The sequence below is a fragment of the Falco rusticolus genome, chromosome 10 (genome assembly GCF_015220075.1).
Source record: "Falco rusticolus isolate bFalRus1 chromosome 10, bFalRus1.pri, whole genome shotgun sequence".
Classification (NCBI taxonomy): Eukaryota; Metazoa; Chordata; class Aves; order Falconiformes; family Falconidae; genus Falco; species Falco rusticolus.
The window spans coordinates 29652029-29668262 of NC_051196.1; the positions used below are offsets into that span (position 1 = coordinate 29652029).

Here is a 16234-nt window from a genome sequence, read left to right on the forward strand (position 1 = left end):
ATTCTAGAAGTCATCTGAGTGCTAAGGAAATGCAAGTAATCACATCTCTCGATTTGCTGGCTAAGCTTCTGTTGCTACACCCCAGGGTGCTGTTGACCTTCTTTGCTGCCAAGGCACATTGCTGGCTCATGTTCAGCTTGTGGTCTACCAAGACCCCCAAGCCCTTTTCAGGACAGCTGCTGAACACTGCCATGCCCAGCACCCCACCAAACAACAGCTGTTAACTGAAACCAGGTGAACTGTGGCACAGAGTGAACCAAGAGGTCCCGCTAGTGCCCACAGCTTGAGAATTTCAAAGCCAGCCACGATCATTACCTTAATCTTTAGCCACGCAAAGCCCTTCTTTCCCAGTAGGACTCACATGGAAAGGGCTGGTAGAACTGAAGACTGACACATTCTGGCTGCTCCATTGCCTGCAGACGGTGCTAATGACTAAGTGGTTGCACTCTCTCTTATTCCCCTTAACAGCCTGTACCCAACACCAAAATCCTAAGTATAGGTAGCATTTTCTTCCTGTAATAGCAGAAATCGAGGTACAAATGGATCTTGGTACAAACAGAAATAAGGGGACAGATTTCCTTCTTCTTAAAGGAGCTCCCTTGTTCAGTGTGAGAAAACCACGGATGCACAGCAGGTTTTAACATGTTCTTTTTCTGAGACCTTTCTGAACCCTTATGCCACAGTAGCACGTGCTATATCCACTTGCAGCGTGACATTTTGCATATACATTATCTAGCAACCTTAAAAGACGAAAGCATTCAGTTTTTTAAGACCAGGTGAATGGTTTGCCATCCATAATTTATCCAAAGAGCTTTGCTTCTATCTCTGTTTACAGAGTTTTTCTCAAACAGATGGCATTTTTGTAATGTGTTCATTAGTTGAAATTTTCTGATTAATAAGTCCTGTGAATAATCCTCACTCTGTAGCTTGCTTTTGAAAATTCTCACCTTTCAGCCGTGTAGATATTTAAGCTCTGTTTTATAAGAAATGAATTTAGCCTCTTGCCTTGTTTGGAAAGTGAGAGGTGAAAGGTGCTGTGAAGTTGAAATACCTTGTTTTGCTGGCAGCACTGCTCCCGACTGCAGAATGATGTTGGAATTATCTGCAAAAGCCAGAAAGATGATAGAACAGGATTTCAATGTCAACAATCAAAGGAACAGAAGGAACAGCAGCCACAGGCTGCAAAAGTAATGAAAGTGGGATTAAAATTTTTCTCTGCGGCAATGCTAATTCCTCAAGGAGCACAAAGTAGTAGAATTACTCTGGGACTCCTCAGCCAGTTCACCACGCAGTCAGCTTATCACTACAGAAAAACTGCTAGCGCGCTACTTGTTATCTTCAAGGGCATGTTTCACTTTTGTCTTTCGCATGAATTCTGTGCTGATGAAGGATGCAGGCAAGATATGCCTGAAGAATGAAGATCTCCATTGGCCAGAACAGATGTAATATTGGCCACAGCCAGTGATCTAACACCTGACTCTTCTTTCTCATACCAATGTCAATGAGGTCCTTGACCTCATCTGCCAACCAAGTGTCCAAACGAGGTGGTAGTTTCTTCAGGACATTTGTATTTACACCGACCATTGAGTAGTAACGCCTCTCTGTCAGTATTGCTCAAAACTGGATTTGAAAACTGCTTACTTGCAACAGATAGTTCTGCTCTCTGTCTCTGTGAGCTGCTCTTGGTCTCAAGATGTTACTGAGATACTGATCCAAACAGCAGAGTCAGGTGTGATTTGTTAAATAGTAAAAACACTGCATTAATTATGTGGGGTGGTAACGAGTTCTCCTTTCATGCCATGCTGCTGTGCCTCTTCCTGAATGGATGATGTGGCTTGTTGGACTATCAGAAGTCATGGAAATATAGGCTGGTAAATGTCCCAGAAGACTGCTGAAACTCTCCCCTGCCCTGAGGCATGGTCACACATGCTACAGCCGGTCCTTATAGCCATTTATCTAACCTTTTCTTTAAATCTTCACTGAACAGATTTGCAACCTCCCTAGATTCCAGCCGCTCACACAGTAATCGTTTTGTCTGGTTTGTTTGTTTGTTTTCCTGATATCTAAAGTAATCTCCCTAATTACACTTCGGTAAATTGCTTTTTATCCTACCTTTGGTGGTCACAGAACAATTGTTTACTGTCATCTTTGTAACCGCGTTCATACCTTTGAAGACAGTTGCCATGTCCGTACCTTGTGTTTTCTTTCCCAGATCAAATAATCAAATTGCATCTTTCCTGGTAGCTTACATTTCCTAAGCCTCTTACAGTTTGGGTTGCTATTCTCCTATCTTGTTTGCCTGCATCCCTCTTTAAGAGTAAGTGCGATGCTTGAAACTGGATAGAGTGCTTCAGCCAAGGCTGGCTGGTGCTAAATGGAATAGAAATAACGCCCTCTGATGTCTTACGAGTGATCCTCCCGTTACTAGAGCTTGGAACAACACGGCTCCTTTGCAGGACTGCACAGTCTATGATCCACGATAGTCCCAAGATGCTCTTCTGCAGTATTTTTACCAAACTCATAGTCCTCGTTTGACATGCGATATTCCTTCCTATGTGGCATACTACGGAGTTTTTCTTCTAGAATTTTATTGTGTTGAGTTCAGATCGGGACTGCAGTATATCAGGGTCAGTTTAAATCTCAGCCCTGCCCTTCGAGGTTGGAATTCCTGCAAACCTTACAAAAGTGCCCTCCGTTCCATCACCAAAGTTATTACAGAAAACACTGAGCAAAACTATTCCCAGATAATTCCCTGGGAGATCCTACTTCATGCGTCCTTCCTCTTTGACAGCAATTAGCAACGCAGGCTTTTAAAATACGAGTGTTCATTAAGAAGATGACTACAGACCATAATACAAATACCAAAACTCTTTGTCCGTGGCCCTGTGGTCAGTAAAACTGGTCACCTCCCTGCCGCAGATGTGCGAGCCGTGCTGGGGAATCTTTGCAAAGTCAAGCAGAAATAGGGCGCAGCACCAGGGAAAAAGAAATCCAAGTTCCCCACCGCCACCGCCAGCCCCTCTCCACAACTACCGCTCAGCAGCTACGGCTGAAGAATATCAGCATGACTGTTCCTGCGTGCCCACACGATTCTGAACCACAGTCCAATTTAGTTAAGAAAAAAAAAAAAAAAAAAAAGAAAAAAAAAAAGAGGGAGATATTTTGCTAAAATTACCGTAGTATAGGGTTTTTCGATTGTATTACCATAGCAACAAAGGGCCTTACTTGGAAGGAGACCCCGCAGTGCTCCGGGTGAAGTGCACAGCGCCGGTGATGGGAGACAGCCCCTGTCCCACCGAGGTGACTGTCACCGCCTGCACCCCGGGGTCACCCGCAACCGCTCCCTGCAAGCCCGGGGCCGCAGCAGGTAAGGGAAAGCAGAGGGGACGAGTGCCACAGCTCAGTGCGGACGGGGGGACAGGAGCACACGGGGGAGCGGGGGGTGCTCAGGGAGCTGTGGCGGAGCTGGAGCCGCCGGTGCCTCCCGATCGCTGGACCAGGAACCGCCGCTGTCAGGCGGAGGCGCAGCCCGCGCATCCGAAGGGAAAGGAGCATCCAGGCGGCAGGCAAGTTTCAGTCAGGAGCAGAGGTGGGGGAAACTCTGAGAGTCTTTGGCAATCAGAAATATCAGCGTGTTAATTGTCACTGTACTTTGCAAGGGCGCCGGGGGAATGCAGCACCGGTTTAGCTCTCCCGGAGCCACCGCTGTGTCTGGGCCGGGGGGGTGGGGGTATGTCCTGTGATTTGGGCTTTAACGCACACTTCGGGTGCTGCTTCCCTGGCCAAGGGAAGAAATGCAGACCATGACCAGGCGCGGGCAGAGCCCCACAAGTTTCCTGCCGGTGAGCGCAGCCCGGGATGGCACCTGCGGGCGGCCGCCCCCCGCCCCGCCCGGGAGCCGCCCCGGGAGCCGGGGAGGGGGCTGGGGGGGGCGGGCTCGGCCCGGCGCCCTCCCGGTGCCAGCGCCGCCGCCGCTCCCCCTGCGGCGGAGGGGAGCCGGGAGCTGCTCCTCCCGCGGCCCCGCCGGCCGCTCAGCCCGGGCCCGGGGGTGGCGGGGAGCGGCTCCGCCATGCCGAGGGTCGGGGCCCCGCACAGGCGGCAGCCCCCGCCGCCGCGCAGCGCCAGCGCAGCGCCCTGAGCACGGCCCCGCCGCGAGCAACTCGCAGGCAAGTGTCCCGGGAACTTTCCTCCCGCAGCGGCCCGAGCAGGGGAGCGGGGCGGCTGCGGGCATCACCCCGCGGCAGGAGGCACGGCCCGGCCGGGGGCGCCCCCAGCCCCCCGGGGGTGTGCGCGGCGGGGAGGGGGCGCGGGGTCTGGCGAGCCCGGGCCCGGGTTGCAGCAACAGGTTTTCTCCCGCAGCAGCGATGGAGGAGCGGGACCGGCCCCCCCGCGCCGCCGCCCCCCCGGGGCTCCGCGCTGCCGGCGGCGGGAGGGGCTGGGCGGGCGCAGGGCAGCGCGGCGGCTCCCGGTTCCCGCTGTCCTGGCGCGGCGGCTCCGGCGCGCTCGGTCGGTGATGCTCGGGCTTCCCCTTCCCGGCTCCCCCTTTCCCCGGGTCCTGCGCCGGCACAGTGCGGCATGGAGGCTGGTGGCTCCCGGTTCGTCTTTGCCTAGTCTGAAGGTCCTTTATAGCTTTAATTTTGCGATAATTAACAGACGGGGTTTATATTGATCTATTTACTGGCTTCTGTTCGCTGGCGACTGACAATCGAGTTAACTATTCTTGATAGGCAATGTATTTCTGGCAGAATTTTTTTTCTTTGGAAAAGACTTGGGGGGGGACGGGACGACAGCACAACACGCATAAAATAACTCTTCCATGTCTATGTATCTCCTCATTTCAGTGGCAAAACTATCTATATAAATATATAAAATCTAATCTATATAAATAAATGACAAATCGTTTACTTCTTAAAAAATATGTTGAAGAGATTGTTGTGAATGTGAGATTAAAATTTGTTGACATAAATATATTTCACAGCAAGATAATAGCAACAGTCACTAGTTCTAATGTATTTTGGAGCGTTCTCCTGGGGATGTAAGTTACTGCAAAGTTCTTTCACTTCTGATTATTATCGGCAGAATAAGGCTCAGCTTGGTAAACCCAAACACTGCGTAACATATTTGTCGTGATTCAGTCTGTAGGTTGTCATAAGATGCCAAAAAGTGTAACACTGTCCAGATCAAGGAGAGCAATGTGCAGATACGAGCATGTTTTTTCAAATTATGCCTTTCTCAGGATAGCTTTGTTTCATATTGTACATTGACCTGTGTAAGTTTTACTTTGATTTGTCTGGAAGTTCACTTTGCGAGCAGAGTTGAAGTTGGAGATGGGCTCTTACTACGTAAAGTGCTGCATGAGTATAGCTGAAAGTATTTCAGTATGTCAGTCCCCTGACAGTGTTGATACAGTATGGAAATCATGTGTCAGAAGATAGCTGAATTTAACACTGCTTGAAAATACTGCTTATTTTAACTAAGGAAAGAGTAAAGGAGGAAGGATCACTAAACTGTAAAGCAGTTTCTTAGGGAAGTCTTTCCAAAAAAAATCACTGCATTCATGTTCAGCCTGCACTGAAATCGGAAACTTTTTTTTTTTTTAAACCTTAATTTACAAATGGTAAAAAGCAACAAAGACAAGTTCTAGGCACTGGAATCGATAGGAGAGTCTAGGGGGGAGTTATGCATCTTTGTTGCATGCTTGTTATCATCCAGGCACAACTTTGAATAGTCTGCATCACCGAGCAGTATCAGGACTCCTTGCAGGAGCTCTGATTACATCAGAGATGCACTGCAGAATTCAAAATACTGCAGAGGACACTGAGGGGGGGAACGATACTTGCAGTGGAATTTTAACGTGTTATTCGTTATTTCTGTTTCTTTCTGTCGGAAGGGCATCTTTAATAATTTTCTCCCCATTGCCTAGGAGTCAGTCTGGCGCCCTTCCTGAATTACCGGCTGAAAGTAAGGGCAGTACAGATTTCTAAATGTGTTTCTTCACCAAACGTCATGGATAACAATACCACCTTGTGCCACACAGATTTTTGAAAATATACACCACACCATTTAGAATCACCAGGGGCTCTTGCTATGGGCCAGTTATTCTGAATTACTGTGGTCTCTAGAAGCCAGAACAGTGATCAGGATTGTATAACGTAGTAAGAGACAGTTCTTGCCCCAGTAAGCTTACAAACAAAACAGGAAATGATGCTGAGAGAGAAATTATTTGCCCAAGATAAGAACACGTTAGCAGCAGGGGAGTTGGAAAGATGAACTGGGCTTCACCAACTCCCAAGCATTCAAAGGGCAGAAGACCATCTCAGACAAGGAGGGATTTTACCACTGAGCCTTACTTAACCAGAGCAGTTTTATGTGAGCGTTTTACTGTTACAGCATACCCTTAAAGTTCATCTTGTTTAATTGTTGGGAAAATTGTTGATACAGGCTAATGTGTTTGTCTGACCTTATATTCCAGGGTGTTGTCTTAATCCTTAACGCATTTCTTACAGCCATCCCCAATGCCATCAGTCTGCAATGTATGAATGGAACAGTTTGCTTGTTTTTTAAGCTGAACGGCAAAAAAACCCTTCCATTAATTAGTTCTCTCCCATCTTCAAACAGTGCTGGCCACCATTCTGCAGAAGCAGCTTCCAAAGGAAACCAAGAAACTTACAGGGGAAATGTATAGGTTTATTTTTCTCCTTCCTCCATTCCTTCAAGCCAGGCCATCTTTTCTATTGTCCTTTATTTCCTCCTATTCTTCCCCCTTAGATATGATGCTATGTGTGTCCGAGGCAAAGAACATGTAAATAACACATGTACAGCATCAAATACTGTAGCTGCCTACGTGCGATCTGTGGGCTTGCCAGTTCTAGTTACGGAAAAAGAAGGAGCCACCTTTTATAACTGCAGTCATTCAGTGTGTTACACAGGGGATTAATTTGTCCAATTTATTGTCTTACACAGGTCGAGAAGCTGGAAGCCAAGAAAGATATTCTTTTTTCTTTGCTCCGTTGTTTCACAGTTGATGCCTCAGGGTTACAGCCTGTGTCTGACACACGCAGAACATTTACATTTTCCTCTCCCCATTTCTTCCCATTGTGTCAACAATATGGATGCGGTGGGAGATCAAACCAGTGACAGAGATGAGCTGCCTCCTCATTTTTTCTGGCTGAGATTCAGAGGATAAGTTGTTGCTAACCAACATCATCTGGTATTACAGAAGGGAAAACAGTTAACAGCTCCTATTTATCCATAGTCTTATATCAGTCATAATCTTTATTCAATTTGGGGCAGCCCTGCCTTAGACATAGTTGAGGCAGGGGAGGAAAAGGCTTGTTTCTAAATAAAACAACAGTTGCTCTAAGAAGAGGAGCCCTATATAAACATACATCAGGTAGCCCTGTTTTCCCACATCAAACCCGTAGCTTTAACTCCCAGTGGCATTACTTTGACTGATGGTATCTTGGGAATGATTTAACAGAAGACCAGCTCTGAGGTCATCAGGAGGGCTGCATGTGATGGGGCTGTATGTCAGGGTAGTTGGGAATTCAACTGTTCCATGCTTCCTCTGTTCACCATGCTCTGGCTAGCACTGTCTGACCCAGCTATCACTCTCCTCGGATCCCTTCATTTATCTGAGCTCTGCAGCTTTTCCAGTGGGCAATGGCAGAGTGCCATCATCTGTCCTGAAGCTCCACTGATAATCCCAGTATTAGCTAGAATTTCCTAGAGTGTGACTTTTTAATACAATTAAGTTTAGTGTTAATGTTCTTTCAAAAAAAAAAAAAAAAAGAAAAAAAAAAAAGAATTTCAGGATTTCAGGTCAGCAGACCTTTGCTCAGTCTTTCTTGAGGCAAGAGACAAACCAAAATTGATTGGAAGTTTATTTGGGTGCAGGCCTGTGGAATTTTGTCATTGTTTGCACCCACTGTTACTTCCAGAGGAGTTTCACAATTGCCCATCCTCTGCCATGGGGATTTCCAGAGTCATAACTCTGGAGCAAAGACAGAGCAACTCAGCAATACAAGCAAATATGTAGTGATAAGGCACTGAAAGCTAAACACAGTTACGATTTTGGCATGGAGAACAGGTTACTTGCCAAATAGCTGTTCGCAAGTCACTAGCAGTAGTAAGAGATCCCACTCTGTGATAGAAGCAAGATGACAAAGCTCACCTCTCTGCTTACCTCAGGCCAGAAAATAGTACCACAGCTCTTGGAAGGTCTGCTGCATCGCACCTTGTCCATTCTTGTATATTCCCTTAGGTTTTCCTTATGCACATGCCCTAAAGGTAAGTAAATCATCAATTTCCTTTTGTACTAAAGAGGATTACAGGTGAGGAATCGGGAAATACCATGCTATCCAAAGCTCACCTGGGGCCACCTTTTTGTAAGAGTATGTAAGGAACTGCTCTGTTTGGACTAGTCCCTCTGGGAAGTTTAGGAGCAGGACTGAGATATTTTATTGAAAGCAGTACTGTAAGGCTTTTCCCCGTGCAGCAAGGAAAACCTGTTGCTCTTAAACTGAAGCACAGCTGTGTTTTGAGTGCTTTGCTGTGGTGTATTCAGGCATTTCTTCTGTAATAGGTGTGTAACACTATTGATGTGGTTTATTAACTCCAGCTTCTGAAAACAACAGTTGGGCGTTTAAGGAAGGCACCCTAGCAGGGGTGTATATCCCCAGGGTGCACATAAAGGGGAGGTAAGTACAGCCAGGAAAAGAACAAAACTGTTCTGCTACTGAAGCAAATCAAGTGTAATATTTATTACTTTCCTATGAACTCAAGGCTAGAAAGTCAGAATACTTGTGCATAATTAATACCTATTTATTGTACAATCTACTTAAGAAATACTCTTCTCAAATGAAACTCAGCCACTCCATGCATTAAGCTGTAGCTAACTGTACAGATGGAAGATCTAGAGGCAGTACTGTACAACTCCCCTGCGTGCGAGCAGACTTTCGGTCTGACTTTTTAAAATGCAGTGAGTTAGGGAAGCAAAAAGTTTTAATGTTTCCAGTACCTGCTTTTTATATCCCTTTGACCTCTGTGGTCACTGCATTCCACAGACCTTACAGTAGTGTTGTGTGAGCAGAACCTGAATGTGATTTTCATAGTCATCGTAAGAATTTTTTGGTTTCCTATAATCAGAGGTGAAGGCAGTCACCTTGGCTCTCAGCTACTCTTCAGTCCACTGTAAGGACAGAGACCTCTGCATATAGGGCGTTAGTTATAACCGAAATAATATTCCAGTGTTTGTGTAGAAATTGTGTATTCGGAATCTGTTGTAAATGAGGCCATAAAAAGGGAGTTGCCATGTCATTAAATGTATATAAACTATATACAAACATGTTATGGGATCATCAGTATAAATGGGGATTCTTTTCCCCAAAATTGTTTCCATATGGTCTTTTAGAAATTAGTCTTGTACTGTTTTTAGAAGTATTTACTGAATTACAACATAATTGACTTCTCATTCTTTCTGTGTACTTCATAAGTACTAAAAAACTTAAGATTTCTATGTGTAATAGTTAAATGAAAATATACAATTGCCTTTTCTACAAAACACACTTGAATTCTGTGCTCTTATGTGATGCTGTCATGATTTTTTATACTTCCATTCTGAATCACGAATATCCTGCCACATGCACGAATTATTTCTGGTTTCCCTCTATGTCCACTGGGAACCGAGACCTCTGTATCTGAGACAGGAGAAGCCCCTCAGTGTGAAAAGCATGCCAAGCAGAGCTCCTAAACAAGGGGGCAGCCCTTGAGAGAGTCAGTTCTACCCAGCTGGACAAACCCAGCCTCATGAGAAAGGTTTTTCTGACCATACTCAGCCACTGCTGTTTTCTTTCCAACTGTTTTTATCAGCCATAAATGTTTTTGAGCTCAGATCACTACATTTGTTCCAAACTTCAAAACAACCTCTCATTCACTCACCCCATGTATCTGTTTTTTGTTGCAGAAGACACTTTCAGAAGTAGCGAAGTGATGTGAAGTTATCTTCCAAGATGACTCTTCTACCTGGAGAAAATTCCGACTATGACTATAGTGCCCTGAGCTGTGCTTCAGATACTTCCTTCAACCACACGTTCTTTCCAGAAACAGAAACCCTTAAGGGACTCTTTTACCAAAGAGCCAAGCTAATTCACCCTCAAGAGGATCTCCTGAAAGGCTTTCGCCCTGATGATCGAAAGCATCACATTATTATAAACGTAGGGGGCATTAAGTATTTGCTGCCATGGACCACGCTTGATGAATTCCCATTGACACGTCTGGGACAACTAAAATTCTGTAATAATTTTGATGACATTCTGAACATCTGTGATGATTACGATGTGACATGTAATGAATTCTTTTTTGACCGCAATCCAGGGGCATTCAGGACAATCCTCACCTTTTTGCGAGTTGGAAAACTTCGGCTCTTGCGTGAGATGTGTGCGCTCTCTTTCCAAGAGGAGCTGCTCTACTGGGGAATTGAGGAAGACAACTTGGACTGGTGTTGCAAAAGGAGGTATCTGCAAAAAATGGAGGAGTTTACAGAAATAAATGAACGGGAGGATGACCTCCTAGAAAATGAAACAACAGGTGAAACAGTAGAGGAGACAAAAATTGGCTTGTGCATGAAAAAGTTGCAAGACATGGTGGAAAGGCCCCAGTCTGGCCTCCCTGGAAAGGTGTTTGCTTGTTTGTCTGTTTTATTTGTAACTATTACAGCAGTGAACTTATCCATCAGCACCATGCCTGACCTGAGGGAGGAGGAGGAAAAGGTAAGTTAGCTTTTCAGGATGGAAAATGGTATGTGCTGGGAAGAGCTGAACAAGTACAAGGTCTGACGGCATTGATTGCAATGGGGATTTTGCAGCTGTCCTTAGAGGGGGAAAAATAACACAAAGCATGTTTGAAATCTTACACGACTGTGCTCAGTTAATCGTACCAAGTTTTATGTCCAGAGGAAATTCTGTTAGTGTGCACTTTTCTGTACAACTGGGTATTACCTTGTTAAGCTTTGTATTTGCTAATTTAGAAAGCCTGAAATTACTGAGCAGTATCTTCTGTGGAATAAGTAGTTCCTCTCTTAAGTTTTGCTTTTAACTTGTTCCAGTTTGTCAGTGTGTTTCCCCATAGCAACAGCTTCTATTCCTTTCATATTTTGGGTTTAAAAAAAAAACAACACAGAAACCTCTCTTCCTGTCACCGTACTAACTAAAATAGTTATTATCCAGTGCCGATTACAAACTCTTCCTCTTTCCTGCAGGGTGAATGTTCCCAGATGTGCTACAATATTTTCGTTGTGGAGTCTGTCTGTGTGGCATGGTTTTCGCTGGAGTTCCTGCTAAGATTCATCCAGGCAAAGAGCAAGTTTGCATTTTTGCGGAGACCGTTAACCCTGATAGACATAATAGCCATTCTGCCATACTATATCACTTTGCTAGTAGACACCACTTCGGTGGGCTATAAAAAGCCCAGCTCTGGGAGCATCTACCTGGACAAAGTAGGTCTGGTCCTCCGTATTCTCCGTGCCTTGAGGATTCTCTACGTCATGCGGCTGGCCAGGCACTCCCTGGGGCTGCAGACGCTGGGGCTGACCGCTCGCAGGTGCACCCGGGAGTTTGGTCTCTTGCTGCTCTTCCTCTGCGTGGCCATCGCACTGTTTGCACCGCTCCTGTACGTCATTGAGAACGAGATGGCAGACTCACAGGAGTTTACCAGCATCCCCGCGTGCTACTGGTGGGCTGTCATCACCATGACCACGGTAGGCTATGGAGACATGGTTCCCAGAAGCATTCCTGGCCAAGTGGTGGCACTAAGCAGCATACTGAGTGGCATCCTCCTCATGGCATTTCCAGTCACCTCCATCTTCCACACGTTTTCGCGCTCCTACATTGAGCTAAAGCAAGAACAGGAAAGAATAATGTACAGAAGAGCACAGTTCTTACTGAAAACAAAGTCTCAGATAAGCAGTGCATCACAAGGGAGTGATATTTTATTCCCCAATCTCTCTTCTGAGGCTAGGGACAATGAATGACGTTTAAGTTACCGTTTCTCCTGATGTCGAGTAATGTTTTGTTGTATCAGATTCCATCTTTAATTTGCTTTGGAAGCATTTTACAAAGGTAACTGTCATATTAAAAGGAAGAAAAGGAGCTATTAGCCAGGAACTGATGCGGATTAAGAAGTCTATTGTTATGCTTTCCCCCTCCCCCCATATAACATTTAGGACAGATCTTTCACTGAGATGATACAGTGGGATTTTAGGAATTAAAAGTTCTCTGACAAAAAAAGAACAACATATAATTATGTATTTGACAGGCTGTTTTGCCATTTGTAATACACATTTTTCCAACCGAATCACAATGTATATAATCATTAAACAGGCTGCCATTTTTCTTGTTCTTCTTGTATATAAATAATGTAAATATAACAAAATTAATGGCTAAATTCTCTCCCAGCAGAATGCCTTCAAGCATAGTGGGAATAACCACAGATGTTTGTCCCATTGTGCTCTTAAAAAAAACAGTAGGATTTGTCATTCACAACAGCAACTGTATATTTCTTTGCAGGTCAGCCCTAAACAGAGCAGAAAAGAATCGAGCTGTTTGTATCATAACCTTGTTAGAGATGTAAATACAGCTCACCAGCTCCAAAATTTAATTGAAGTTACTGTGTTGATCCTATGTCATTGAATGCAGTATTCCCAGGAACAAAGTCTTCGAGTTTTGTAGCATTTAATATTATTATCAAGAGGTGACTAGCTGCAAATCAAATGAAATATGCATGATGAGATGCCAGTCGTTCCCTACCATCTGTTTCCATGTTTTTACTTTACCTCAGCTATGAAACAGAATTAAAAGAGGCCTGTTTCCAGGGGACACCCTACCATTACTTGGCAAATCGACACTGCGGCTACCCATTCACATTCAGCATTTGGTTCTTTAAAGGGAGCAGAAAATATATGGTCGTGGGAAGTTGCCAATGAGGAAAAGAAAGAAAATATCATTTGAGTCATGGAGTGGGGGGGATACTGGCAGCTTTATACGTTACTGTCCTCAATCGTGAGGGACTTAAGACTTAATTAACTATACCTTTGCCATCATTATATGCATCATAGTAATGGAGAAAAAGCAATTAAGGTCCCAAAACACAACCATGTATTCTTCATTTGCACGTGTGTCTTGGTCTAGGTTCTCCTGCTGAAATCGGGGGGAAGCACATGGGTCAGCAAGACGGCCAGGTTTGGCACAGGTTTCTAGGGAGATTAACGACAGACCTGCCATTTATTTTAGAGGGAGTGAGGCTGGCTTGCATAACAGCTCAGAAGAAAAACTCCAGAACTTAAAAAAAAAAAAAATAATTAAATCTGTTTGTTTGATTTGATGTGTCCTTATAGGTAAAGAAAAGCTAATCTTAAGAGTTTCACCTTTTTTTCCCCTCTTTTCTGTATTAAATTTATTTATTAACAGTTAAGAGCCAGGGGAATTTATAAGTTCCCACTGCATTCACCTATGCTTCGCTGTATTAATTTTCAGAAATGCTATTGCTTATTGGCATTTCTGGAGCAGACTGCTAGAAATGCCAGAATGTGTGATAGCTTTTTCATTTAAATTAAAGCCAAGGACACAAACATTGTCCTTTGAAAAAAGGTAGAACTAGTTCCTCTAGACTGGTTGGCCAAGCCCACACTACACTCATTTTCTTTTCAAATGTCTTTAAAATACAATCTGAAGGTGTTCTGATATGCTTGTTCTTGAAGAATAATTCCAAAACTTTTAAAAATGCACTTTACAAATAATTAGGGCTCTAGCATTCTTCAGCCTGTTGTAGATAAATATGCCTATGGAGCATTACTGCAGAGCACTAAAATACCCAGTCTAAACTCTTGGCAATTAATTATGTGGCAGAACTACGAATGTAACCAGCTTTTCACTCTTGTTCTTCAGCTTTAATTAGAGTTGGACAAAAAACAGGAACATCGTGACAAAAAAGAGACACATTTTCCATCTAAAATACTCTTAATTTCAAAACTGTTTGATCATCTGTAGCATTGGCTTCAACACAAGCGCTATACATCATTCTACCTTTATGTCAGCATTTGTTATAAAAAGAACTGGTAATTAGATTAGTCCTGTGAGCAACAGTTCCTTATCTAAGAATGTGTTTGACAGGCTGAGCCATAAATAAGAATCTGTAAGTGAATATAAGGAGAAATCAAGACTTATCAAACAAAACTTAAGCTTATTTCCATGTTATGCTAGCTAATAAAAGCTGAGGATCCGTCCGTTTTCTCTATGTCTTCACATTAAGTTAATGCTCATTTATTTCATGTATCACTTTATTTTTTACCCCAAAATTATAGCTTGGTTCTGAAGTCCTTGTCCAGGGGAAAAAAAAAAATAAAATAAATCACCCTGAAGTTGGGTGCTGGTTGAGCAAAGCTGTGAAAGCATCTCGCCTCTTGCAGGTTCTGCCTAAGCCAGGAACAAATAAGCTGCCCAGGATGTACCCCTATGTAATCCTGTACTTGGCAACATGTTGATACGCTTACAAGTAACATGTTTTACTATGAATCACTGGAACAAAATTGCTTGTGTTTTACAAGAGGTAATACATACCGTAGTCCTTATGCTAAATAAATCCAGCTATAAGTCTTAAGAGCACAACATTAGTATGAAACCTACACGCTGTGTTGCAGCTTTTACTGCGAAGGCAGAGGGTCTAAGATGATTATGCCTTTTTACAGTATTTTATCTGAATTTTTAGTCAAATTAATGAAAATTACAGATTGATTCAAAAGCTGACTGTTTCCAGTGACACAGCTGATAGCTACAGTCAGCTGTCACACCTTTTTTGCATTTTAACAGCATGTGCAGTCAACAAGAAAGTTCCAATAAAACCACTTTGTGCTTTTATGAAGTCAAAAGAATTATTTGAACTGCCACTGATGAAGTGGTGCGTGTCTCCAATAGAGATAGGCCTGCATTGCTATTTGTATTATCGTCTGTATACTGCAGTAATATGTACAGTATTAACTCAGACAGCAGTAGCTGTATTAATTTTGATTAATAAAGTGTCAGGTTCTCCTTTCATTTTCACGTGCTTCTTATGGTATAGAAAGACTGTCACATGTGCTACAGGCATGCTTGACAACCTGGGGTCAATATGAGAAGTGAGCAGCAGCTAGGGGAGAATCTGGGCTGTGAGCATTGCTGCTAAAGCAGGCTGCTGGGATAGAAAGCATTTCCTAGGAAAGAAAATTATCTCAGTATAGTAAAATCTAGGTACCAATTCAGCAGCTTGCACAGGGAAACCTCTTTTTTGCATGTTGTCCCAAGAATCACAGTATCACAGTTAATTGGGACATAACTTGAAAATATTTTAATGAACTAACCAAAGAATCGAACAGATTCAGAAAAGAAGAGGAAGGATCCATGGAGATTGAGAAAGAGAAAAATCCCTGATAAAGCCAGATTTCCAGGTAAGGTGGTATGTTAAATTCCCTTCTCCAAAATCTTTCCCTCCTCCATCCTCCTTCCTCAAAACCACCAATAAAAGCAACAAAAGTCACTTGGTGAGCGCAACACTGATAAATGAAGACAGAGCCACGAGGCTTCTCTAACTGTACACCAAAGAACATAATTTGCAAGGTGAGTTGGAATCATTTGTATTACACTAACATTCATTACAAGTCAACTTCTTAGTCTTAGGGAGATTTCTCTTCAGCGAACATAGGGGATTTGTCTCCATTTGTCCCTTTATATTTTTTTCAGTGTAATTCAGTACTCTAGATTTCCATAGTCAGAGGCTTTAGTAGTGTCATTGAATAGTCAGAGGCTTTAGCAGTGTCCAATTAAACAATAAAAAAAAATCATGCAGAACAGAATCATGGATTTACACATCAGATACACGTCTGGGAAGGGAAGCTGGCATGCTCTATATATTCATGACTTGTGTGGGTAGAATTTAACTGGGTACTCAGGCTGATGCAAAAGTAAAAGATTTTGCTGTAGAGGCTCTCATTCCTACTGCTATAGCTCTCCTCTGCAGCTAAAACCAAAGTTTCATAAGAATCTCTGTGAACAAAAGCTTTCAGTTCAAACAGTCCTTTAGGGTACAGGCTAAGACTCGGAGTAAACATTCATTTTAGGCACTCACCAAAGTGCCTGAAGTGGCAGCCTTGTCAAAATATCTGAAACGCCACTGGGAGATACGTAGTCGTCTCTATTTTGTATTTTGT

The 16234-nt window shown here is 43.6% G+C and overlaps 1 protein-coding gene and 1 long non-coding RNA gene across 2 annotated transcripts; one reads left to right on the forward strand and one right to left on the reverse strand.

Moving 5' to 3' along the window:
* Nucleotides 1-4946: 4946 nt before the first annotated feature.
* Nucleotides 4947-11571, reverse strand: LOC119154960. Its single transcript, XR_005106563.1, has 5 exons — nt 11486-11571; nt 10397-10517; nt 9940-10023; nt 8186-8283; nt 4947-7207 (listed from the first exon to the last, which is right to left on the reverse strand). It is a non-coding gene; the product is annotated as an uncharacterized LOC119154960 (long non-coding RNA).
* On the forward strand, nt 9999-14278 carry KCNG1 (potassium voltage-gated channel modifier subfamily G member 1). The gene is made up of 2 exons (XM_037403027.1): nt 9999-10769; nt 11258-14278. The coding sequence occupies exons 1-2, from the start codon at nt 10011-10013 to the stop codon at nt 12026-12028; spliced, it is 1530 nt and encodes a 509-aa protein (XP_037258924.1). The 5' UTR covers nt 9999-10010; the 3' UTR covers nt 12029-14278.
* Nucleotides 14279-16234: the final 1956 nt, after the last annotated feature.

Bases quoted from the DNA above. Each gene is read 5' to 3' on its own strand.
- KCNG1 (XM_037403027.1), top strand. From the start codon at position 10,011: ATGACTCTTCTACCTGGAGAAAATTCCGACTATGACTATAGTGCCCTG. The intron at 10,770-11,257 runs GTAAGTTAGCTT...TCTTTCCTGCAG, and splicing joins TGAGGGAGGAGGAGGAAAAG to GGTGAATGTTCCCAGATGTG.